At 54.3% G+C, this 24,131-nt stretch overlaps 1 protein-coding gene across 5 annotated transcripts; it reads left to right on the top strand.

Annotated features, from left to right (window-relative positions):
* Positions 1-7,688: 7,688 nt before the first annotated feature.
* SIDT2 (SID1 transmembrane family member 2) lies at positions 7,689-24,009 on the top strand. Of its 5 annotated transcripts, none has more exons than XM_014855548.3 (27): positions 7,696-8,399; positions 10,093-10,214; positions 10,497-10,661; positions 10,750-10,795; positions 11,211-11,312; positions 11,420-11,503; positions 12,254-12,353; positions 12,552-12,617; positions 13,468-13,561; positions 13,923-13,975; positions 14,725-14,796; positions 14,952-15,023; positions 15,206-15,268; positions 16,096-16,214; positions 16,521-16,594; positions 16,692-16,758; positions 17,365-17,438; positions 17,569-17,692; positions 18,311-18,428; positions 18,926-19,062; positions 19,302-19,410; positions 19,669-19,745; positions 19,897-19,943; positions 20,220-20,325; positions 21,003-21,113; positions 22,384-22,497; positions 22,590-24,009. In XM_014855548.3, exons 1-27 carry the CDS (start codon positions 8,217-8,219, stop codon positions 22,650-22,652), a joined length of 2,562 nt encoding a protein of 853 aa, XP_014711034.1. In that variant the 5' UTR covers positions 7,696-8,216; the 3' UTR covers positions 22,653-24,009. The 5 variants fall into 5 exon arrangements, 4 of the variants coding, with proteins under 4 accessions (XP_014711036.1, XP_014711034.1, XP_070346330.1 ...); XM_070490229.1 differs by having other exon boundaries at positions 7,861-8,399; positions 22,364-22,497; XM_014855550.3 differs by lacking the exon at positions 15,206-15,268 and having other exon boundaries at positions 7,689-8,399.
* Positions 24,010-24,131: the final 122 nt, after the last annotated feature.

The following is a 24,131-nucleotide window of genomic DNA, read 5'->3' as shown; positions in this document are numbered from 1 at the left end:
CTTGCTGTCTTTCTGTCTCCTTTATCATAGTTTGAATTCCAGTAGAGATAAGAAGGGATGGGGTTTTTCCTACCTTATCACAGGCAGATTGGATACTTAGTCATCCTGCTCCCTTTCTGTGGGACTGAATGTACCAAGCTGGCCCTCGTCACTTATCTCCTCCGGGGTGGAGGATGGTGGGGTGGGTTGAGCAGACATAAAGAATCCTAAGTAGATAAATGGCAGCCTTGTCAAAGGGAATGTTTCAGATTGGTTAAGAATATCTGGCAGTTAAAAACAGAATTAACTCTTAAACCATTAAAGTGAACTTTGACCCTTTTTCCTAATTTCAGTCTTTAAGATTTGTTCACATTAAATGTCCCAGTTTCCACTGTTTCTTCACTCCTCACACTAATATGTACCAGTTTTTCTTTTTTATACTTTAAAATATCTCTCTCCAATGCCCCAGCTTGAATTTAAAGCCTTCAAATTACGTGGACAACTCTGAGTTCCTGTGCCATCTCGGAGGAGAAGCCTCAGGATACTGTTTCCCATCTGTTAACCCCTTGTACACTTGATATAGGCGCATCCCTGTTTTGCTGTCGATTGAGGCCAGGGAGGTTTTGTATCTTGTCTAGGGTGAGTCATGCAGTTTAAATGGTTGACCCGACACTTGAACCCGGCTTTACCTGTCTTCAAAGTCCTTGCCCTTGCTGCTGGTCATTCAACCTGGGTTACCTTTTTGGCTTTAGATTCCAATTCACTGAGTTCATTACAGGCACATCCTTAGTTCCTCTTCAGTTGAAAGTCCTGGGAATGAAGTGACAGTCTTCTTGCCTGGACCAAGGCAACAACTTCCTTCAGTCTTTCTGCAGTCACTATACTTTTCAATCCATCCTCTGTGTGGCCACAGAATTAGAATTTATTTAAAGTGCATTACCTGGTCCTCTTGTTTCCCACCTTAAAACCAGCAATAGAATTAAATTGTGTTTATGGAGCAAGAAGTTTCAGTGGTACACATGAAGGGTTTAAAGACTGCCAGGCTATTGTATTAGCATACCAGTAAGTTCAGATGGATAGGCAGACACTACCTGTGTAAATGAAATAAGATTAAAAGTCTAAAGAAAACAGGAAAGTGTAAGTACAATCAAAATAAATTTCAGAAAGATAACTTTAGACGGGAGTTGCAAGCTTCCATATGTTGAGGGGTGGGCATGGGGACCACAATTGCAGATGAAAACTTTGAATGAGGGTTCACAGCAGAGCTTCAGAAAGCATGGCTGCCTCCCTTGAAGTTCACTCATAGGTGAATACGGAACCGCTTGCAAATTGGTTAGTCTGGATGTATGCTATGAGCCACCTCATCTGAACTGGCCAATGGCATCAGCCTGAGTATAACACAATGTGACTATGGAGTCCAGGATGGGGACCTTGAGCATGGACACAGTTCTCATTTATCACCCTCACCTCCCCACGCTAAACAGCCTGCCCCGGGCACAACCTCTTGAGAGCTATGTGACTAGAACAAGGGTCAGCTACTCAGCCGGCCTGTCAGGGCCTATCCTGATGCTTAACACCACCAACCACTTCAGCAGTAATTACAGCAAATTGATATGCCCGCATAATGTTCCTTAGCAGCTAAAAGTTTCTGTGGTTTTTGTAGCATTGATTTTATCACTCTTCGCCAAAGTGATGCTCTTGGGTTAAAATGGTTTACTCCTCTAAGAGGATAAAATTGGGAGATATTAAACTGAGGTATTTTTGTTTTTCTCCCCCTATATCTAATCACACCAAGTTCCTCTCCATCCATCCCCCCCAGAGGCCTTTCCTTTCTCAGCTGCTTGCAGGTTCCCCTTAGGTCAGCAGTGAGAACAGCCTGGATCCTGAGGCTTTGTTGAGTGTATGCAAACTATACCACATGACCCTCTTCAAAGGCCCAGAAGCAGTGGAAGAGACAGCAGTGTGGGAGAAGGGAAAGCTCCCTCACCAGGATCTACTTGGGGAAAAATTGGACAAAACCAGAAGGAGAATCCATCTACTCTTTTCCAGCCATGACGGGTGAAATCTTAGCTCGGCTACGTATTTTTGCGTGTCCATGATGCAAAGATCTTAAATGTTCTGCTAAAAACATAGTCTTTCTTTGACTCTGGCCTGATTTTATGCTATGCTTCTTGTCTTTTGATTATTTGCTGGCTTAGGTTAGCTTAAGACACTAAACAGCATGTATCATTTTACACACTGATCAAGTTTTGACAGCACACCTGTAAAGAATTCATGACACATCAGTGTGCTGCAGCATGCTCATTGATGACCACTGCGAGTCTAAGCTATTAAGTAGAACATCCAGTGCTCTCTGTGACCTGGCCCTCTTCAATTCATATCCTCCCACCCCTTGCTTTGAACTTTCATGCCAATAGCATTGAACTCTGAGTCTATGCCTTTGCCCCAAGTTGAGACCCCCTGTCTGGAATATGCTCCTGCCCCTTTGCTAGGCTGGCTCCTACTCATCTTTTAAGAACCCCTCAGGAACACCTCCTGGAGTGTTTTCTGATTTCTCCTATTTCCAGCTCTTATCTATCCTACGTCTTTCATCTCTGAGTTCCCACAACCCCCTGTGTAAATCTTCCATCTTTACCCTTATCACTCTGTATTATATGCTTACCTATTTGCCTATACTGCTAGAGTATGATTTCCGTAAAAACAGAGAATGCATTTTAAGTATCTTCATGTTCCCAGCACCTAGCTTAGTGACTAGTACAAACTAGGCACTGAACAAATGAAGGAATGAATGAATAGGAGATTGAGTGATCTGTTCATGGTCACCTAGCTAGTAACTGTTAGCATTGAAACTGGAATACAAATCTTTTGCCTTCAATTTCTGTTCTTTTGCTGGTACCATGCTGCTGCTTGTTATTCCTGCTATAAATAAGGGCAAACAGAATTCATTTAAGAACAACTGGAACAGAAACATGCAGTACATACCTATTACAAAAATTTATGAGACATTTTTTGAATCATTTGATTAGAATTAGATGGAATTGATAAAGATAGTTTTTATAGGAAAAGTGAAACTAGAAGAAAAACCTAGACTGGCTCAGAGGAACAAAGGCATTGTGAATGAGAAAATCACCATCGTGAAGGCTCCGAGGACCAAGGAAGTAATGCAGGAAGCTGTGGGAGTGGCCTACAGCTGAGCTGGAGTGGGAAGCAAGGAATGCCTTTCTGTTACTGAGAACAACTGGGAATAAGGACTGGGTAGCTTCTTGCGATCTTTAGATACAGCCACAGAGGAGAAAAACATTCTTCAGTGGCATCTTCTGATTTCTTTTTCTTTTTTTTTTTTTTTGAGGAAGATTAGCCCCGAGCTAACTACTGCCAATCCTCCTCTTTTTGCTGAGGAAGACTGGCCCTGAGCTAACATCCATGCCCATCTTCCTCTACTTTCTATGTGGGATGCCTACCACAGCATGGCTTGCCAAGCACTGCCATGTCTGGACCCAGGATCCGAACCGGCGAACCCCGGGCTGCCAAAGCAGAAGGTGCACACTTAACTGCTGCGCCCCAGGCTGGCCACGCATCTTCTTATTTCTTAGCCAGAGACTCTAGCTTTCTTGAAATAGGAGGATGGCTGGCTCATTGTTATCAGTGATCCTGGGAGACACAGATTTGAGCTGATCAATTATTTATCTGCTTGTTTTCAGCAATCTGATGACCAGTGAGTCTCATTTCCTGGAAAGCTCTGATGTTGGTTCCATCACATGGCCGCAGGGAGCCAGATTCAGGGCCCCAATGTATTGCGCATGTTTCTCGGTCTGAATGTTGAAAGCCCAGGTTTAGGAAATGGAAAGTGGCTGATCCACTTCTGGCAGGATGTCCTGCCTGCTTGGTCAAAGCTGCTCTCCCTTGACTCCCCTGCTTTAGACATAGTTCAGGAAGATGAATGCAGCCAAGCCCAGCTCCACCGTGTGGCATTTAGGAGGACAATGGACATAAGACATGCTCCTGAAGGCTCAGAAAGTTTAGTTTGCCTAGGATGCATAGTGCAGGGGTTTAAATGTAGAACTTTCTGACGTCAAAGTCCTTGCTTTTTCCATAATACCATGAAGCCATGTGACAGGTTTGAGATCTTATCTCCAGAATGACAGAATAAATATTCTATCTTTAAGTGATTCTGAATCTGCTGTGCATCCAGTTTTCACAGTCCTTGAAGGAGAGAGAACCAGACACAAGAACACCCCTGGGAAAGAACAGAACTTGCATGATGGAAAGAAGTGCTGTATTCTTGCTGCCAGGGCTGCTTATGTCCAGAACAATTCTATTTGACCTCCAAGTAGATACACTGACCCTTTCCATGGTTACAATGAAAACAGGGAACTTCAAGTCCATTTTCTTCAGAGGGGTTGGTTTTGCAACTTTTTTTTCTGGGTTAAATTTACACCATTACTTAATTCTAAAATCTGATTTGATTCTGCTCCCTATAGTAGGCATGGCCACTCCCTAACCCTCAGGTTCCTAAGTTACTAAATTGGCTTCAGCTAATCTATTTACCATGCTTCTTGTAATGGCCTGTTCTTGGTGCAGTCTTAGGGTCATTTTTTTTTTTTTTAAAGATTTTATTTTTCCTTTTTCTCCCCAAAGCCCCCCGGTACATCGTTTTGTATTTTCAGTTGTGGTCCTTCCAGTTGTGGCATGTGGGATGCCGCCTCAGCATGGCCTGAAGAGCGGTGCTTGTCCGCGCTCGAGATTCGAACTGGTGAAACCTTGGGCCGCCGAAGCAGAGGGGCAGACTTAACTCCTTGGCCACGGGGCCAGCCCTGAAGGTCATTTTAACAATACCCCTGAGCCAGGTGAAGCTTCCTTCCGGTCCTCTTGCTCCAAACCTTGAAAATCCAGTGACTTAAAATGGAGCTGGACCCATGGAAAGCTGGGAACCTTGTCAGCTGCCTGGTCAATGGCCCCAAGTCCTAGGTCCTTTCTGCACTCAGGCTCTGAAGGATGGCCCATAGGGAAATAGAAGGAAGTCATCTGAGCCTTGTGACCCGACCCTGCCCCTTTCATCACCAGGGCTGGGCTTTTGATATAACATGGCAGAAAAAGCAGTAGCTGGACCCATGCAGAAGGCCAAGGGGACTGCCCGGAGGCCTTGACATCTCTGCACTCACAAGTCTGGCTTTGAGACCCGGCACTGTCCTTTTACGCTAACTGCTGTAGCCAACAAAAAGCCTTCTCTCCTCTCAGGGCTGCCAGACCTCAGAAAGGGCCTATTCATAACTGGGTTGTGCTGTTCCCTCCCTGGGGGTGGGGCAGAAAGTCTGAAGAAAGTTCTGCAGACTTCAGAACAAGAAGAAAATCTCGAGCTGCTGCTCTCCCTGTCGTAACACTCAGGCTGCTGAGGATTCAAAGGTGAAGCCCTTGAGGCCTTGCAGAAGGGAACGATGCCCTCTAGCTTTATTTGAGTAGATTTCTCCCGAGATATTGCCAGGAGAAAACAGAAATGTTGATAGTCCACAGCTGTTTGGCCCCAGAGCAATGGTTCTCAAAATTCATTGTGCCTAGCAAACTTCTGGAGTGCTTGTTAAAACACAGATTTCTGGGCTCCGGCCCCAGAGACCGTGATTCAGTAACTGTAAGTAGGGCATTTTAAACAGGCCCAGGGTCACATTTTGCCCCAAAGCCTAAAAGGCAGACTCGGCTTGCTTCTCCCCAGCCTCCCACCCCTGCCCCAAGTCTGGGCTTATTTACAGTCAAAGCACTGGCCAGCCTATAGCGGAGACTCTATGACCCTCGACTTGTGGTTCCCACAGCACCCAGGAAAGTTGCTGGCACTTGGTAGACCAGTTAAATTACATCAGGTTCAGTGGGGCATTCCCGCTCGGGGTGGGAGTATTTCTTAGAGTTCCAGATTTACTGGCAAGACGAGGAGGGGATCACGATGAGAGAGAAGGTGAAGTCCAGCTGGAATATGGAAATCCTACATGGACTCCCCAAACTGGGCAGCTCACTGCGTGGAGGGCTCCTTAGAGGACACCTCTTGTTCTCCCGGGAGTCCTCCCATTCGGGTTTGTCTGGATGTGCTGGAAGGAGTACTGGCCCAGGGCGTTGAACCTCGTGAGTCCTCATGAGCTGACCTTTCCTAGGCTTCACTCTACCTCTCTGTAAATGAGTCGTTGTCCCAGGAGTCCCCTGAGGTTCTCTTTGGTCTGAGTTTCTAGGGTTCTCCAGCAACCCGCAGCTTGCGTCTGGTCTTTATCTTCAAGTATGAGTGCCCAGAGGGGCCAGGTCTAATTCTCCCACTCACCATTTGCCCAGTATAACTAGAACAGTACCTGGCACATAGTAGGTGCCCATTAAATATTTATTACAGGAATGAAATGAATAACTATTTATAATTGGTCATAAGGTAAAAGAGTCCTCATTGGAACAATGCCCAGGCAGTAAAGCGGGGGCTAAGCCTGCCAGGATCTTGCGAGCGAGAAAACTCTGACAAACCTAGGTGACTGGCCTAGGTGACTCCATCAGGGTGGCTGACAACTTTAGAGGTGGCCACATTATATTTCTTTTCCTTTAAACATACCAAATTTGTCTTATGAAAGGAATTTGTGTATGCTGTAGAAAATTTATGAATTTTTAAAAGGTATAAAAAAATTTAAAAACCACCCACAGTCTAGTGATTTTTCTTTTTTCTTGGGTACTTTTCTGTACTTTTGGAAGTAGAGGAAAATGATATGATATACGTTATTCCAAACATCACCTGTAATCAAGGATGATCATTGCTAAATTTGTATGCATTTTTTTTTCAGCGTTTTTCTATGCATGTCTGGATATTTGGAAAATGTACTGTTAACATAGTGTTTTATCATGACTTCTCTGCTTACATGTCCCTTAAAGTCTTCAGCGTCATTTTCGATGGCTTCATGACTATAGCGCATTTAACTACTCCCTCATTATGGACATTTAAGCTGTTTCCTTTATGCTTTATATTATAGATAGCACAGTGATAAGCATAGCTGCCCACACATTTTTATCTCGATTTCTAAATTCCTTAGGCTAGAGTCCCAGAAGTGGAGTTACTGGGTCAAAGAGTATAAAGCTCTTTAAACTTCTGGAAACACAGCGCCAAAATATTCTGTAGACAAGTTTTCACCAGTTTACACTGAAAGTCACTATCTTTCAATGAGCTTTGTAGCTGCCCCTGCAGAGTGGAGGAGAAACAGTCCCGCAAGCACGAAGGCATCCCTGGCGCCATGCGGCCGCTGCAGCGGGAGCTGAGAGCGCAGAGGTTCCTTCTATAGTTCTGCCTCAGCCACCCCTCCGCCGGCAGGGCGAACGTGCTGTTTCCCCGTTGGAGTTCTTCGTTTCTTTAGATCTCAGGAGAAAAAATGGCCCAGGAGTGGAGGATGTTAGCGGTAATGGCAGTTGGGTCGGGGGTGGGGGATCCCTACGTTTGAGCAAAGAGAATTTGTCAACAAGAATCTAACATTTGGAGATCCTTCACGGAAACATCCGTCTATTCCAAAGTGAGCTTCCAGAGACGGGCGATATAACGAAAGAGGAGGCACTGGCGGGATAGGAGCTGGAGGCGGCTTCCAGCTCGAGGGTTGCGGCCCCTTTAAGGCCAATCCCGGTCCTGGGCCTTTAAATCCGTGTCAGTTTCCCCTGACGTCACGGGCGGGCCGGCCGCCCCGCTGTTTACCGCCGCGCTCCCGCCCGAGAGCCGAGCGCCGGAACCGCCGCGGCCGCCCGCCCTTAAAGGGCCCGCGTCCCAGAAAACTCGCCGCGCCCCGCGGTGGCCGGCCGCTACCGCCTATCAGGCCCCTCTCCCTCAGACTCTCCTCCCTCCGCGGCCGCCCCTCCCGCCGGCTTCCCCTCCTTTTTTCCCTCCCCTTTCCCGGCGTCTCCAGCCTCCCGGCAACCAGCTGCCCCCTCTCTCTCCCGGCCCTGGCCGGCGGCCTCGGGGCTCTGGGCCGTGCTCAGCCCCTCGCGAGCTGGGGCCCCTTCCCGTGGCCCGTACCCCACACCCTCCCCTCCCCCTTTTCGCCGCCCCCTCCCCTCCGGGGCCCCTGGGAGCGTCTCTGCGAGCCAGGGAGGGGACGTTTCCTAATCTCAGGCCAGGGTTAAAGTTCTGGTCCTGGTGAGATGCTGGAAGCTGCGGCAAGGGCCGCAACCCGTCCCGGAGGTGTCCTGTCGCCTGTCGTCGCCGCCGCCGCCACCGTCGCCGCTGCCGCCCTGCCGGGGCCATGTTCGCTCTGGGCTTGCCCTTCTTGGCGCTCTTGGTGGCCTCGGTCGACAGCCATCTGGGGGTTCTGGGACCCAAGAACGTCTCGCAGAAAGACGCGGAGTTTGAGCGCACCTACATGGATGAGGTCAACAGCGAGCTGGTCAACATCTACACCTTCAACCATACCGTGACCCGAAACCGGGTGAGGGATGGGGCTGGGCTGGGGGCTGGGGATGAGTGGGTGAACAGACAAGGGCTAGGCGATTCTGTCAATCCCCTACCCGTTTAGGAGTCCCCATGAACTGGATTTCTGTTTCCCAGAACCACACTGGACCCTCTTGACCAGTCCTCCTTGCTTTGCCACCAGTGTTTCCCTGAAGCTCCCACTGGCCACTTTTTGAAGTTGTCTCATTCCCATCTTCTCTTTGATCCCGTCTTTTCCACCAGCTGTGGTCTGAGCAGGATTGGCCCACTGCCTACCCAATGCTCAGAATCTGACAGCTCTGTGGGGTCTGGGTGCAAGGGGAAGCAGCTTGCTACTGGGCTTGGCCCAGAAAACCCCAGGGAGGTGAGATGGGGCTGAACTGAGAGGCTCTGCCCAGACAAGTTACAGCTCAGATTCCCCAAGGAGATGAAGGCAGGCCTCCCCAGGCTGCTGTAACTGCTGGGCTCTTTCCAGCCCTGCTTCTGCCTTAGGAAGCCAGTGGCCTTGTAAGTTGGTGGAGATAAGGCCAACCTCAAGTTGGGTGGGAGGAGAGAGAATCTACCTCGCCCTGATTTTCTCTTTCATTTCTTTCCCAGCCATGAGTTGAACATGGGCAAAGCTAGATCTGGGAAGTCTAGACCCCAGACCCCAGAGCTGAGATCTGGAGAATACTTGGGGCCTGGCTGTGTGGTCTCCTGCCCAGCTCTCTCCGTGACTGGATTTACTGAGAAGCAGTGGAGTTGAGAATGGGAATCTAATTTTTTTCGGGAAGGCATTTGGTTTTTGTGGCAGGCCAGGATCTGCCTTCAGTGCCTGGTTCTCTGAAGTTTGATCTCCTCCTGCCTGGGGACCTTTCTACCTTTTTCTCCCATATCCAATGGGTCACCCTGAGAGCTGCAGCCCTGGGGAAGTGCTGCCCTAGGGCTTTGCTTTCAGCAGCCCGAGAACAAACATTCTCAGGATGTGTTTACTTTTATTTTTTTCTTTAAGCTCCCACTGTCCTGTCTACTTTCCTCCATAGCGCCAAGGGTGAGAAGAGTGTCTCCATTTTATAGAAGGGGAATTTGAGGCCCAGAGATGTGGAGTGGCTTCTCCACAGCCCTGTCACTGGATCAGAGCTAAGGATAGAATTTGGCTTTTCTTGGCTTTCAACAGTCTCTCTGGTGCCACACCCCCCTCTACCCCGCCCCTCCCCATGCCACGCTGGCCTCTGGCCTCCAGGTTAGATGTTAAATAGGAGCTTGCTGGCTCACAAGGGAGAAAACTGCGGAGCGCTTCTTGTTGTACTGTGTCCGTGTGTGCACATATGTCTGCAGGCGTGTGCATCCCGTGAACATGGGTAGGAACGGGGTATCCTGGAGACACCTGAGGTCTCCACTGTGTTTCCTGTTGGCGGGTCAGGCCCTGCAGTTGCTTGGGTCCTGTTGCCCTGCACACACCTGCCATTCAGGAGCCGGCCTCTCCCATAAACCTCTCTTCTAACTCCGCACAAGTCCCTCCAGAGATGGGGGCCTGCCCTGGCAGAAGAAGGGGCATAGACAGCATCCCAGCCTGACCAGGAGGGGGAAAGAACAGAGCGGTTGGCGTGAGGGAGGGGCAGGGCTCACAGCCTCTGGAGCCATGTGCCCTGGGTGGCAGAGCTTGAGCCACCGCAGGCTTCATTGAGGGGCATTTCCCTGTCATTCTGCAGACGGAAGGTGTGCGCGTGTCTGTGAATGTCCTGAACAAGCAGAAGGGGGCTCCTTTGCTGTTCGTGGTCCGCCAGAAGGAGGCTGTGGTGTCCTTCCAGGTGCCCCTAATCCTGCGAGGGCTGTGAGTAGGACCTGGGGATCGGGGGGGGGACTGAGCCTCACCCAGGGCCTTGTGCAGAGCCTCAGACCACCCAAAGCCCCTCTGTTTCTTGTCCCTTTTCCCTGAACCCGGAGGCTGGTCAACGGCATGAGGGCCAAGCCAGCCGGCCTGGAGCTTGTCAGCTTAGTGTGGGGAGGGGAGGGATGGGGGGGGACCAGAGTGCAGAACTGGGGCCTTGCTCCTCTGGAGTGGCATGCTGGCCCGGACAGTGGTCTCGTCCTGACTCTCTGCTTCGCTCCATAGGTATCAGCGCAAGTATCTCTACCAAAAGGTGGAACGAACGCTGTGTCAGCCCCCCACCAAGAATGAGTCTGAGGTCCAGTTCTTCTACGTGGATGTGTCCACCTTGTCACCAGTCAATACCACGTACCAGCTGCGCGTCAGCAGGATGGACGACTTTGTGCTCAGGTCTGTAGGGGAGAGTGAGGGGACCACGAGACTGGCCTCCTCCCCAAGCTCTGAGAGTGACTGCAGGGGGCTCTTCTCTGTCCTGCAGGACCGGGGAGCAGTTTAGCTTCAATACAACAGCAGCCCAGCCTCAGGTAAGACCTCCCTGTTGACTGCCCCACAGGAGGAGAAATGGGGAAGCTTGAACATGGGAGTGGGAGTGGTCAGTGGTCTTTGCCAGGAGTTTCCAGTTGGCTGTACTCTCCACAGAGGGACTCTCTGGAAACAGAGTCTGTGGCCCCTGAGGTGTTGAGGGGCAGACAGCATGAGAAATGCAGAGACATGGGGTCTGGCTGCCATCTTTGCTACTTGCCTCTCGGGCACTGTCCTGAGTGCCCAGCTGAGGTTGAGGGGAGTGGTATACAGAAGATGGGGAGGCTTATGGTCAAGACCTTTCTCCCCACTGCCCCCACTGCCCAACCTTGGGAGGATTCACACTGTTCCCTTCTAGAGGGGCAAAGAGAGCATCCTCATGAGGTGGGACTCTCCCTGCCCTCCCCACGCCCTCAGTACTTCAAGTATGAGTTCCCAGAGGGAGTGGACTCAGTGATTGTCAAGGTGACCTCCAACAAGGCCTTCCCCTGCTCAGTCATCTCCATCCAGGATGTCCTGGTAAGTTGCCTGCCCTTTTACTCTCCACCAGCGGGTGGCAGGGCTGCTAAAGAGAGGGGACGGGGCCCAGATCCCTGCCATCTGTCTCTCCCATCCTTCCTCTGTAGTGTCCTGTCTATGACCTAGACAACAACGTAGCCTTCATCGGCATGTACCAGACTATGACCAAGAAGGCAGCCATCACTGTGCAGGTAGGAAATGCGCGTGGCCCTGTGGGAGATGGGGCCCGGTGACTAGCTTTCCAAACCCTTGCTTCTTTTCCCCTGCCCCATTCCTACACCACCCACATGACTGAGTCTTGGCCCGCTGGTCCCTGAGACTTTGGGTCCCCTGATATATGTGGGAGTTGAATCATAGTCCCCATCGTCTTTGAGGACAGGAGAGAGCAGAGTACCCACTCTGGCTGTCATATCTGCTTCATCCACTGTAACGCTAGTAGGGAGAGGAAAGGGGGCCTGGCTGATACTTTGTGCTGCCCTTGGCAAGGGCTGAAACCTGTGCTGGGGACAGGGAGGGGAAGCCATGTGTTCACCTCACAGCATCCAGTTGGCACCGGATGGAGGCCATGTGGCCCCGCCGCTTTTTCTCCTGGCTGATGCCCCGTCTGTAATAGGGCACCCGTGGGTTCCATGATGGCGGGGCACACACACCTACGCTCACCTGGCTGTAGTGTAGGTTCAGAGTTTGGGCTCTCAATCAGATAATCCTGGCTCTGCCACTTACTGGCAGTGTGACCTTAAGCTCATTTCTGAGCCTGTCCCACAGAGATAATAATAGTACTTATTGCATAAGGATCTTTGTGACGATTATGTAAAATAATACGTATGGAAAGAGTTTAGCACAATGTCTGGCCCAAAGTAGCTATTCAGGAAAGGATGATGGTGACGATGATGGTGGTGGTGTTGGTGGTGATGATTGTCATCATCGTCACCATCCTGCAGCGCAAAGACTTCCCCAGCAACAGCTTTTATGTGGTGGTGGTGGTGAAGACTGAAGACCAGGCCTGTGGGGGTTCCTTGCCTTTCTACCCCTTTGTCGAAGGTACATTTTGTGCCCTGGATCTGGCTATGGATGGGGAAGCCTTGGTCCCCTCCTGGGAGGTAGAAGAGCCTGTGTGACTGACTGGTGGACCTGATGGGATATGGGTTTTGGGTCCCAGACTCTCCCAGGCTTGGTCCCCTCAACTCTAGCCAAGCTCCAGGCAGGCACTTGTTTCCCAGTTTGACATTTTACTTCCAGATGAACCAGTCGATCAAGGACACCGCCAGAAAACCCTGTCAGTGCTGGTATCTCGAGCAGTCACATGTGAGTGTGGGTGGGTGAGTGGGGATGGACCGGTCTCTGGCTCTTCCTTGCAGACCTGGCGTAGGGAGGGTCTCTGAATGGGAAGGATGAAGGGGACCTACTGGAGGAGGCCATGGTGGGGGCGGGCGGGGTGTTCTTGGCAGGCGTCACGATGGGAGGTCCAGGAGGTGAGTCCCAGTGTCAGGCGGTAGAGTCCATGACTGAAGATTGAAGGCGTGGCTTTTAGTTCTCCCTCTGCCACTTAGGAACAGTGTAATCTCAATGAGCCTCAGCTTCCCCGTCTCTATAACAGGGCTAATAGAATCTGCCCCATTGTCTCCCTAAGTTGGGAGGTTTAGCATAAAATTAGTAGGAAGTCCAGGCCCCTTAGTCCTGCTCAATAAATATTTACTGAGGGATTGAGTGGAGCCCTTTTTAAACTGGAAAGTCTAAGATAAAAATGAGATTGTGATGGGAGGAGAGCAAAGCTGCCTCTCCTATGCAGAGTGTTTATTCAGCAAATATTTATTGAGCTCGTTCTGTGTGCCAGGTGCCAAGCAAAGGACAGGTTACTGTGGGAGCACAGGATGGAGAAGGCTTCCTAGAGGACTCAGTCCTTGAGTTTTGTTTTGAAGGTTAAGTCAAGATGGTGTTTTCGAGGAAGAAGTAGAGAAGAAAGTTCTAGAAGAGGGAGCAACAAGAGCAAAGACAGCAGCCCTGTCAGGGTTTGGCCTATTTGGGGCACTGCCATTCTTCACACTGGCTGGGTCATTACGTTTGAGGGGAGCAGTGAGAGGCTGGGCCCTTGTGTGCCAGGATGGGCTGTCTTGAAGGTGCTGGTGTGTTTACCTTTCTGCTTCCCTGCCCGCAGCTCAGGCCTACGTTGGCGGTATGCTCTTTTGCCTGGGCATATTTCTCTCCTTCTACCTGCTGACCGTCTTCCTGGCCTGTTGGGAGAACTGGAGGTAAAGTGGAACTGCTGGGCCCTCCCCTGTTCTGGGGTGGTTCGGGTAGGGGCTATGGGGGAGATGGCCTGGCAGGATCTGAGCAGGCCCAGAGTAGTCTTCCACACCATCCACGGGGCATGGGAAGGCAGCTCCCTGTTAGGGTCTGTGGTCCATGGGCCCTTCTTCTGGAAACCACCCCTCCCCCAAGCTTTCTTGCCAAGCAGGGAGACCCCACATTGCTTCCCGGCCTGGGAGGAACCCTCAGATCATGGCTGGAGGACAGGGTTATGGGGTGGATAGGGTGGAAGGCAGGCCGGCCCGGCATAGGAGGGATTCTCGTCCTGTCCCTCTGGTTTGCCTCTGGATTCTGTCCCTGCAGGCAGAAGAAGAAGACCCTTCTGGTGGCCATGGACCGAGCCTGCCCAGAAAGCGGTACCTTCAGAGGGCCTGGATGGGCAGGCAGAGTTCGCTCTGTTTTGGAGGGACTAGTGGTGGATGGTTCCCTTGGGGGAGTTGGAGGAGGAAGGACTGGCTTGGGCGTTTTGGGTGTTCAGATTGGGAGTAACACTCTGCAGATGGAAATGGGGCCAGAATATTGTGTCCTCCTGTCCCTAACATGCCCGTCTTAAAGGCTGCCACTTGATTTGTTCTCTGGGTCTAGCAACATTGTCCGCCTCAGACGTTGTGGCTCACAGTCTCTGGGATTATTAACCTTTCCTTCTCTCTCCCTTTGTGCCACCCATCCCTCTCTTTCTATCCTCCCTCCTGCTTGGGACCTTCTCTCTCAGCTTCTCTTCTTGGTAAGCTCCAAGTGCTCTGGGCAGAGGAGCTGGAGTCTAGAGTGGGGGTGGGGGGGCGGTGGATGGTGGAAGCACAGGGGTGTCTGGTGGGATCTGGGCCCATGCTGTCTGTCCTCGCTGCTGGTAATTTAGATGCGTCAATTCCTGGACCTTTCTCTCTTTAGGGAGGACAGAGGGTGGCGAGTGTTCCCATTGGGGACGCACATGGGAGGTCAGGGCAGGTGATGGTGCTGGGAGCGAGCTCCTTGCCCGATAGGGGCTTATTCTTGGCTGCTGCCCTGGCCCCTCTGTGTCTCTCTTCTCTGAATTCTTGTCCCTCTTTTCCTTGACTCTTGACTTCTCTGCTCCCAAGGCTAAGGGGAGCTTAACTTCTTGTTGCAGGTCACCCTCGGGTCCTGGCCGATTCCTTCCCTGGCAGCCCCCCTTATGAGGGTTACAACTACGGCTCCTTTGGTACGTGTCAACCCGAGGCTGTGCTTGCTTGCTCATAACCTTGTCTCAGGCCTCCACCTGCGAAGTGGCAAAGGGCCTCAATGCCCCAGGATGGGTCTCTTGTCTTCTTCCCTGAGGTCTACCCTACCTGCCTGACCACTTACTGTTCCCTGCAGATAATGGCTCTGGATCCACCGATGGTCTGGTTGACAGCACGGGCACTGGGGACCTCTCCTACGGTTACCAGGGTGAGTGGGCCAGGCAGGGCTGAGCTGTGCAGTGCAGGGCTGGTGCTGGCTGGGTGAAACTCAATGGTGGGCGGTTGCCTCTTCTGCCAGACGCTGGAACCAGGGAAGGGCCTGCCATCTCCCCGCCCCTCTCCTCCCCTCCTTGGCCCCACTTCCCCGGTAACTTTCCCTTTCCTTTGAAGGGCAGGACCAGTTCAAGCGGCGCCTCCCCTTTGGCCAGATGCGGCAGCTGTGCATTGCCATGGGTAGATGTGGGGGGCAGCTCTGCCAATCAGCTCCTGCCAGGGCGGTTGACTGGAGCCAGCAGCTCCAGGGCCAGGAAGATGCTGTGTGCATGGCTTCCCCTTCTAATACCAATGATTGCCAGCTCTCGTGTCTTCTGAGATAAGCAGGCACTCGCCCCTGATGCTGGTGGGCTGGCACCCCTGCTACCCCCAGGCCTGATGTTCAGCTTTGCTGTGATGTTTGCTGCCAGCACCCTAGCTCCCTGGCCTGCTGGGATAGGGATCATGGGTAGGGGTGTCATGTCTTGGCCTCTGGGGGCTTTGGTCAGGCAAGGTCACAGGAGGAAGCTTCTGAAGGCACAAGGAAAGACCAGATAAAGGAGCAGGTGTTCTTCCTAGAGGCAGCCTCTCACCGTTGCCTGCAGCCCAGGGCCCGCTGGGTCTTTACCCAGGGGTGGCCAAGGCAGTGTCTTCTCAGAACCCACACAGCTGGGCACTTCCTAATCAGCATGACTTCTGCTGAATTCAGTCCTGTTGCTTGTGTCTGGGGCCTGGGGTCTGCTCAGTGGCCTGGCCTGGAAGCCCTGGCTCAGTGAGGGGGCAGGGCTGGAACAGGGCTGCAGTGGGCCGTGTTTGGTGGCCTCTTCGCAGAGCCCACCCTTGCTCTCCTCCAGGTCCTAGGAGCACCTGGTAACTCCTCCCAGGGCCTGAGCCCACCTCCACCCCTGCTCTGTGCCCACAATTTGCCTCTTCCCACTGCCTAGTAATTGTGACAATTGCCCCAGGTGGGTGGGGCCAGACCTCAGATTCTGTGCTCACTGGGAAACCCTTCCCCTCTGCTCCCCCAGAACGCTCCCTTGACCCTGTGGGCACTCGGCCACGACTGGACTCCATGAGCTCTGTGGAGGAGGATGACTATGACACGTTGACTGACATCGATTCGGACAAGAACGTCATTCGCACCAAGGTCTGAGACGGCCCAGGCTGGCCCGCACAGGGGACTCCCAGGGAAGGGAGATTCTGTGTCGAGGCCCCAGCATGCCTCCCTCTGGGGTGGCATGTTAGGAAAGCATAGGGAAAGAGCTCAGTCGGGGCATGAGAGATTCCAGGGGGACGGACTCACTCCCAGCCCTTCCAGACCGACTGGCCAGCAGTAATGGGCTGGCCTAGAACCCTGGCTGCCTGAGGGGGGCTTTTCCTGTCCTCTTCTAACCTGGGTGAGGGGCTTCTCCCCGGCAGTGGGACAGTGGGGCTCACTCCAGCTTCTCCCCAGCAATACCTCTATGTGGCTGACCTGGCACGCAAGGATAAACGCGTTCTGCGGAAAAAGTACCAGATCTACTTCTGGTGAGTGGGCGGAGTAGGTGGGGCTTCCTGTTATTGGCGGGGCAGCGTGGTGGTTTCTGGGGTCCTGCAGCCTCACCACCGCCCTCCCACCCCTTAGGAACATTGCTACCATTGCTGTCTTCTATGCGCTTCCTGTGGTGCAGCTGGTGATCACCTACCAGACGGTGAGAGGCGGGGGCCACCTCCCTGGGCCTGTGCTAAGCGCCCTCGCAGAGCTGTGGGCTTGCCTCGTCCACAGTCTGTGACACTGCCCCAAAGTGCAGAGCCTCCCAGCCTGGGGCTCTGGAGCGAGCACAGGTCTTAAGTCACAGGACCTGAGTTCAAATCCTGGTTCTACCTTACCAGCTGGGTGACCTTGAGCAGGTCACTTAACCTCCCTGAGCATCAGTTTTCTCATCTGTAAAATGGGGGCAGCACGATACCAGTGACAGCACCTTCCCCAGGTTGTTGCAGGGATTTCTGAAATGGACGCCCCGGGACTTTGTAAAGTTTAGGTTTCCCTTCCCTTTTCTCTGTACTGTGGAGTGAGAACCTCAGTCACGGTCATGCCCCAGGGTTTTCAGCCACACCAGGGAGGGGGTGGTGACCGTGCCAAAGAAGGACTTGCCTGGTGTACACGTGTGCACACATGCTGGCCGTGGTGGCACTTCCTGTCCAGGGCAGAATTGGCACTGGGTGGTGTGGTGGGCCTGGGGCCTGGCCTGCTCACCTGGACAGTGGGCGTGTCCGTGTGTTAGCAGCCCCCTCCCTGTGCCCGCCCCCTGCTGCAGGTGGTGAATGTCACAGGGAATCAGGACATCTGCTACTACAACTTCCTCTGTGCCCACCCGCTGGGCAACCTCAGGTGGGGATCTGCTTGGGGGGCGCTTCCCTGGGCGAACAGTGAACCGGGGCGTGGCCGTGCAAGTGCCCCCTGGATGGGGAAGAGGTCAGGGAAGGAGGCCCAGACATGTGCCCTGTGTCGCCCTTTCCAGCGCCTTCAACAACATCCTCAGCAACCTGGGGTACATCCTGCTGGGGCTGCTCTTCCTGCTCATCATCCTGCAGCGGGAGATCAACCACAACCGGGCCCTGCTGCGCAACGACCTCTACGCCCTGGTGAGGGGGCACCTGCAGCGAGCCTCAGCTCCAACCCTTTCTAGCAGGCGTGGCCCTGCCTGCCCTGCCCCACCCTCCCCTGCCCAGCCCTGTGACACCATGCTGAGCCCTGCCCTCCTCAGCCTTGCCCTGCCCAGCCCTGCCCAGCCCTGCCCAGCCCTGCCCTGCTCTGCTCAGCCCTGCCCAGCCCTGCCCTGCTCTGCTCAGCCCTGCCCAGCCCTGCCCAGCCCTGCCCTGCTCTGCTCTGCCCAGACCTGCCCTGCTCTGTTCGGCCCTGCCTGGCTCAGCTCGGCCCTGCCCAGCCCAGCCCAGCCCAGCCCGGCCCTGCCCTGCCCTGCCCAGCCCTGCCCAGCTCTGCCCTGCCCTGCCCTGCCCTGCCCTGCTCAGCCCTGCCCTGCTCAGCCCTGCCCTGCCCTGCCCTGCCCTGCCCTGCCCTGCCCGGCCCTGCCCTGCCCGGCCCGGCCCTGCCCTGCCGAGGTCAGCCCACATACCCACTCTACCCATATCCCACTCCTCCTCCACTCCTCTGTCATAGTCTCCCTCTTTTGGGTCCCTTCCTTCCTTCCTCCCATCCCACCTCACCTCCTCTCTCCCTTCTCTTCCCTTCCTCCCCAACAGGAATGTGGGATCCCAAAGCACTTTGGCCTGTTCTATGCCATGGGCACAGCCCTGATGATGGAGGGGCTCCTGAGTGCCTGCTATCACGTCTGCCCCAACTATACCAATTTCCAGTTTGGTGAGTGGGCCCTCCCTCTTCCCTGGCTGAACGTAGAACCGAGAGCAGGGACCTCCTGAGTCCTCCCTCATCCCCAAGTCACCTGCAGGGATCCCCAAGACTTAGCTCTGTAGGAGACTCCAGAGCTGGGTGCTTTGTGCACATGTCCTGGCTTATAGAAGATAGGCATCTGGACACTGTTTCCTCCTACAGAGCATGCGCAAGCACTGGGCAAATGAGGATAATGAAGATGTAGTCTCTGATCTCAGGGTGCTCACACTAAGTTATCTTTATTGTCAGGGGAAGTCACTGTGGGGGACAGATGGGGGGTGGCAGTCTGGTGTGGCAGGGATAGTTAAGGGACTGGAGTTCAAGCGCCAGCCCACCGTCAGCTTGCTCTGTGGCTGAGCTGATGGAGGTGTGGGGGCCCCTCTCTTCCACCCTGATGGTCCAGGCTGGGAGTTCCACTCTGAGGCTCTGTGGCTGTCTCTAGCTTACATCCGCTGCCTCCACCCTAGACACGTCGTTCATGTACATGATCGCCGGGCTCTGCATGCTGAAGCTGTACCAGAAGCGGCACCCTGACATCAACGCCAGTGCCTACAGCGCCTACGCCTGCCTGGCCATCGTCATCTTCTTCTCCGTGCTGGGTGTGGTGAGGCCCCCACCCGCTCTGGTCACCCCGTAGGAAAGGTGCACGCGCGTTCACACACACGTGTGCGTGCGCACACCCCCACTCCACCTCCCACAGGAGAGATCCCTGCACCTTCCCCAAGGTGCCCTCCCTGCGCCCCTTGGAGAGTCCCAGCCTGGCTGGGCAGGGAGGAGGGGCAGGCGGCGGGAGCAGCTTTCCCCAGTGCCTCCTCATCCCTGCCCTTGGTGGCCGCCCGACAGGTCTTCGGCAAAGGGAACACAGCGTTCTGGATTGTCTTTTCGATCATTCACATCACGGCCACCCTGCTCCTCAGCACACAGCTCTACTACATGGGCCGCTGGAAGCTGGGTGAGGGCATGTCCAGGGCGGGGTGTGTGGGAGGAGCCTGCTGGGCCCCATGGAATGAGGGGTGGGTGGCCTCGGGGACCTGGACTCCCAGGAGACTTTTGGGTTCTGGGGGCTTGGAGGAATCACTGGGTGAGGATTTGGGTGAGGCCTTGGCATAGCTGTTCCCTCCGAAGGCCCTGGACCCTCTCTGCTGGCACAGGCCAGGGGCCAGGAGAGCAGGGCCCCAGTGCCTTCCAGCACCTTCCCTTCTCCTTGCAGACTCTGGGATCTGCCGTCGCATCTTCCACGTGCTGTACACAGACTGCATCCGGCAGTGCAGCGGGCCCCTCTACGTGGTACCTCCCAGATGCCCAGCCCCTCCTCCTCCATCTGCAATCTTCCCTCCAGTGGGGGGCAGGGAGGGCCAGTTGACTTGGGTCTTCTTCCCTTCTTCTCTCCCTGGCTCTCTTCCCCTCTCTCAGTCCCTGTGTCTCTGCTTCCCTCCAGGACCGCATGGTGCTGCTGGTTATGGGCAACATTATCAACTGGTCGCTGTGAGTCTGGCCATTGTCTACAGTAGCCTGGCTTGGTGGACAGCTGGGGATTTGGCCAGCCACTGGCTGCCTTGGGGGCCACGGACAAATTCTAAGCTTTGGGCATAGAAATGAGGGCTGACGAGAGAGGTATTGGCACCTGGGGTTCTAGAATTTTCTGTGGGCCTCTGAACCCAGCCCCATATCATAGTAAAACATAGGGTAGGGACAAGGGAGAGCTTTTTTTCTTGCTCTTGGCCCTCCCCTGCTTTATCAGCCCTTCCTCTCTCTTCCCAGGGCTGCCTACGGGCTCATCATGCGTCCCAATGATTTTGCCTCCTACTTGTTGGCCATTGGCATCTGCAACCTGCTCCTTTACTTTGCCTTCTACATTATTATGAAGGTGAGTGGGGAGGGCTGAATTTCCTCTGCCTGTTGCTCTGCCTGCTGGGGAGGGAGATGGGCACAGCCTGCCTGGGGCAGCGCTGAGAGTCAGTGAGAATTTTTAAGTCCATCATCTGTCTGTGCTAGTGAGGTGTGAGGAGGGGAGAGGCTGAAGTCTCTTGCATGTACACCCTGGGAGCCAGCTGCATCCTGAGACCCATTTACTGAGCCCCTTCCATATTCTAAGAATGGCCCGTGAAAATGGTCGCACTTGAGGCCACAGTTTGTAAGAGCTGAAGGGGTTCAGTGCAGAAGGGCTTGAGGAGGGGGCTCACTGAGTCTTGGGCCTCCAAGGACCAGGTGCTTCCCAAGGTACCCTCAGGCCATCCAGTGTGAGAGGACCCCCTTGCACAGGGAGAGCCCCCTGGCCAGTATACTCTGCCAGCCAGGGTTTTGGGCACATGAAGGCCCAGCCAAGGATGGGCATCAGGGGTGCAAACACCAGGCTGCTAACATGGGACAGGTTGAGCTGTGTAGCTCTGTGAGCTGGTGGTATGAATCCAAGAGGGCTTCCTAAAGGGTCCATCCTGAAAGCCTGGGAAGGCACCAGGAAAGCGCCTCAGAGGCAGGCTGAGAAGTGGGGCGGGGCAGGGCCTGGCCCTCAGACTGCTCTTCCTCCCTCCCTGCCACCCCCAGCTCCGCAGTGGGGAGAGGATCAAGCTCATCCCCCTGCTCTGCATCGTCTGCACCTCGGTGGTCTGGGGCTTCGCACTCTTCTTCTTCTTCCAGGGACTCAGCACCTGGCAGGTGGGTGGTTGTTCCGCCAAAGGTGGGGGAGTTGCCCACAGGCTCATTCTGAACCAACAAATGGCCAATTCTCTTCTCAAAGATCGTTTGTGAGCACCTACCATGGGCCAGCCCTTTCACAGCTGCTTTTTGGTTGAATCCTCCTAACATTTGACATGTCAGCATGGAGGTATCCCCATTTCACTTACGAGGCAGCTGAGGCTCAGGGAGGCCAAGTGACCTGCCCAAGGTCACACTGGCAGTGAGTGGCACAGCTGGGGTTTGAATCCCCAGATGTCAGGCTCTGTCCTCTGCCTCATAGGGCACCTCCCATGGAACTCTGTGATCGGAGCTAAGTCTGGCATGGTCTCTGTCTTTGAGGCACTTATAATCTAGTTCAGGAGAGAGACCATTAGCTCCTGGCTGGCTGTTTACAATATGATACACGAGATGAAGGGTATGGGCAAGATCGGCAGGGGGAACGTACAGGAGTACAGAGGACAGAGAGGCCTCTGTGACTTAGGAGGTACAAGAAGGCTTCCTGGAAGAGGCAGGCCTGGCTCTTGGCCTTCAAGGCCCTGGGTGATGGGAAGGGCCTGTGGCCCAGAGATGCTGTGACCTGAGTAACGACAGAGAAGCAGAACAAGATGGGGCAGATTTGGGGATCGGCGAATTTGCTGAGTAGAGCCGAGCGAAGACTGTGAGCTCTGTGCAGGCAGGGCGGGTCTTTCTTGGTCATCTCTGCGGCCTCAGCCTGGGCACAGACAGCCCCCAGACACAGAGTGATGTCCAGCCAGTGTTTGCTGGATGGAGGTTACGGGTGGAGCATGGAGGCCCTTGAGTGCCTCGGGTCATGGCCCACGTCATCGTCCTTGGGCAGGGGTGTGTGACCTGACAGTAGTGCTTTGGATAAACAAAGGGCCTGGAGGAGCCATGGAGACCTCATTAGGGGAGGGGCCAGAGTCCAAGGTGGGAATCTGAGTTAGGAGGTTTTGTGGCCTTTTAGCGTCTCCAGGTAACCACAACCCTCTGCTCTTAGATGGAGAAGAAGAATGTAAGGGGAGGAGGGCGAGGGTGGGAGGGAGGGCAAGGGCAGAAGCCAGCGTTCCCAGGGAGACCTCTGTAACGAAAGGCCAGTTCTCGGATGTGGGAGGGGAGGGCAAGGAATGAGTCAGAAAGTGTGCTCTCCCGCCAGGCTGGGAACAGGGAGCGCCCTGGAGGGGGACAGGAGGGGTCTGCCCCAGCCTTGCCAGGGCAGCGTCAGCCGGCAGCTCTCCCTCTTCCTCCCCAGAAAACCCCCGCAGAGTCGCGGGAGCACAACCGGGACTGCATCCTCCTTGACTTCTTTGATGACCACGACATCTGGCACTTCCTCTCCTCCATCGCCATGTTTGGGTCATTCCTGGTACGTGAGAGTCTTCTGTCCTGAGTGGGGAGGGTGGCCTAGAGGTGGAGGTTGCCTCCTTTCCTGTGCGTGACTCAGCGTCCACCCCCCAGGTGTTGCTGACACTGGACGACGACCTGGACACGGTGCAGCGGGACAAGATCTACGTCTTCTAGCGGGCGCCGGGTCCCTTGCTTCACTCATGAGGCCCTGTGCGCCTCGGCCTCACTGCCCAGAGCCTCCATAGTGCCAGAGGCGTGAGTCCCAGCCCTGCTGCCCAGTGCTGGGTGGTGGCAGGACAGCGAGGTCTAGCCCAGGCCTGGCCCAGGACAGTCATGGGAGTGGCCTTGAGCCTTGCAGCTGCCCTCGGCCTGGGAAGAGGCCTGCTCCTCTGAAACCCCAGACGTTGGCCAAATTGCTGCTTTCTTCTCAGTGTTGGGGCCCCTCCATGGGTCCTCCCGTCCATTGGCTCTCCGTTTGTCCCTCTGCAGGAGGGAGGAGGGAAGTGTTGCCCTGCCCATCTCATGCCTTGCAGTCTGCCCGTCCTTCCCCTCCCCCCAAGCCTGGGGCCGAAAGCCCTTTCTGCCTCCCACAGTCCCACTTCCCTGCCTGATCTGGGGCCTGATTCTTTGTCCTGCAGTAGGGGCCCACTTCTCTTTGGGACTGTATCTGGCTGCCATTACTGCCTCCTCTAGTCAGCCAAAATGGATGGGGTTGTAGGATTTTGGGGGCTGACCAGCTGGTGCCAGGCTTTTGGTGCTAAGGCCTGCGAGGGGCCCTGGCTGGCTCTTTAGCAATGAGGGTCAGCCCATGTGTGAGAACTGCCTTTGATCTGAGGGGCTGAACTCAGAGGTCACTTTGCCGTCAGCCCCCGGACTGATGCTGGCGGCAGGATTGGAGGGAAGAAGCAACTCACCCCTTTCCTTCCTTTTTCTTTCCAGGCCCTTAACTCCTGCCAAGCCCCAGCTGGGGGCCTTTCAGTGCCATTGACACTGCCCAGGAATGTCCAGGGGCAGTGGAGGGGGGATTCAGAGGGCCCAGCCCATGCCGCCTCCTCCACAGCCGCGGGAGCCCCAGTGCCTATCTTAGAAAGGGGCTCAAGAAAGGGACGTATTTCCCTCTAGGTCTCCGGTCCCAGCTTCACTGTAGGACCCAGGGCTGGCTCCTAAGTTTCCATCCAGTCTTCAGCCACGTTCTGTGTTAGTCACACACGTGCATACACATGGAACCTTGGAGTTGACACTGACTTGCTCCAGCTCTGGGCACCCTGGCTGCTCTGGTCCCTGGATCCCCTTCGCCCTATCTGGTTTGTTCCAGATGCCGAGGTTGGGGGAGGTCAGGTCAGGCCTCAGCCTCTGGGTGGGAATGTGTTTTATTCTCTCCGCCTTGTTTTTATAGCTCTCCCTGGGGCTGGGAGAGGAGGTGGGTCTGGATTTTTTTCAGAACTCTGTGTAATGTCTGTTTCCATGCTATGGTTGCATTTCTGTTTACTATGAATGAGTCTGCATTCAATTAAAGAAACAACCAGACGCAGTTCTTGGGCCCCTGTTTGCTCCCGCCTTCTGGGTGGAGATGTTGGGAATGAGGGGTGGGGCGGGGGACCTGCATCTTCTAGTTCTTCTGGTCTCCCTTCTGTTTTCTGAGCCCAAGTCATA

This window comes from Equus asinus, chromosome 20 (genome assembly GCF_041296235.1).
Source record: "Equus asinus isolate D_3611 breed Donkey chromosome 20, EquAss-T2T_v2, whole genome shotgun sequence".
Lineage (NCBI taxonomy): Eukaryota > Metazoa > Chordata > Mammalia > Perissodactyla > Equidae > Equus > Equus asinus.
The sequence above is the reverse complement of the archived record's forward strand: the minus strand, read 5'-3'. Positions and strand labels throughout refer to the sequence as shown.

What these genes read in the sequence shown, in the direction of transcription:
- SIDT2 (XM_014855548.3), top strand. Translation starts at nt 8,217, where the DNA reads ATGTTCGCTCTGGGCTTGCCCTTCTTGGCGCTCTTGGTGGCCTCGGTC. An exon ending in TTACAACTACGGCTCCTTTG is followed by an intron (nt 14,797 to 14,951) that starts GTACGTGTCAAC and finishes TGTTCCCTGCAG; the next exon opens with ATAATGGCTCTGGATCCACC. An exon ending in GCAGCTGTGCATTGCCATGG is followed by an intron (nt 15,269 to 16,095) that starts GTAGATGTGGGG and finishes CTGCTCCCCCAG; the next exon opens with AACGCTCCCTTGACCCTGTG.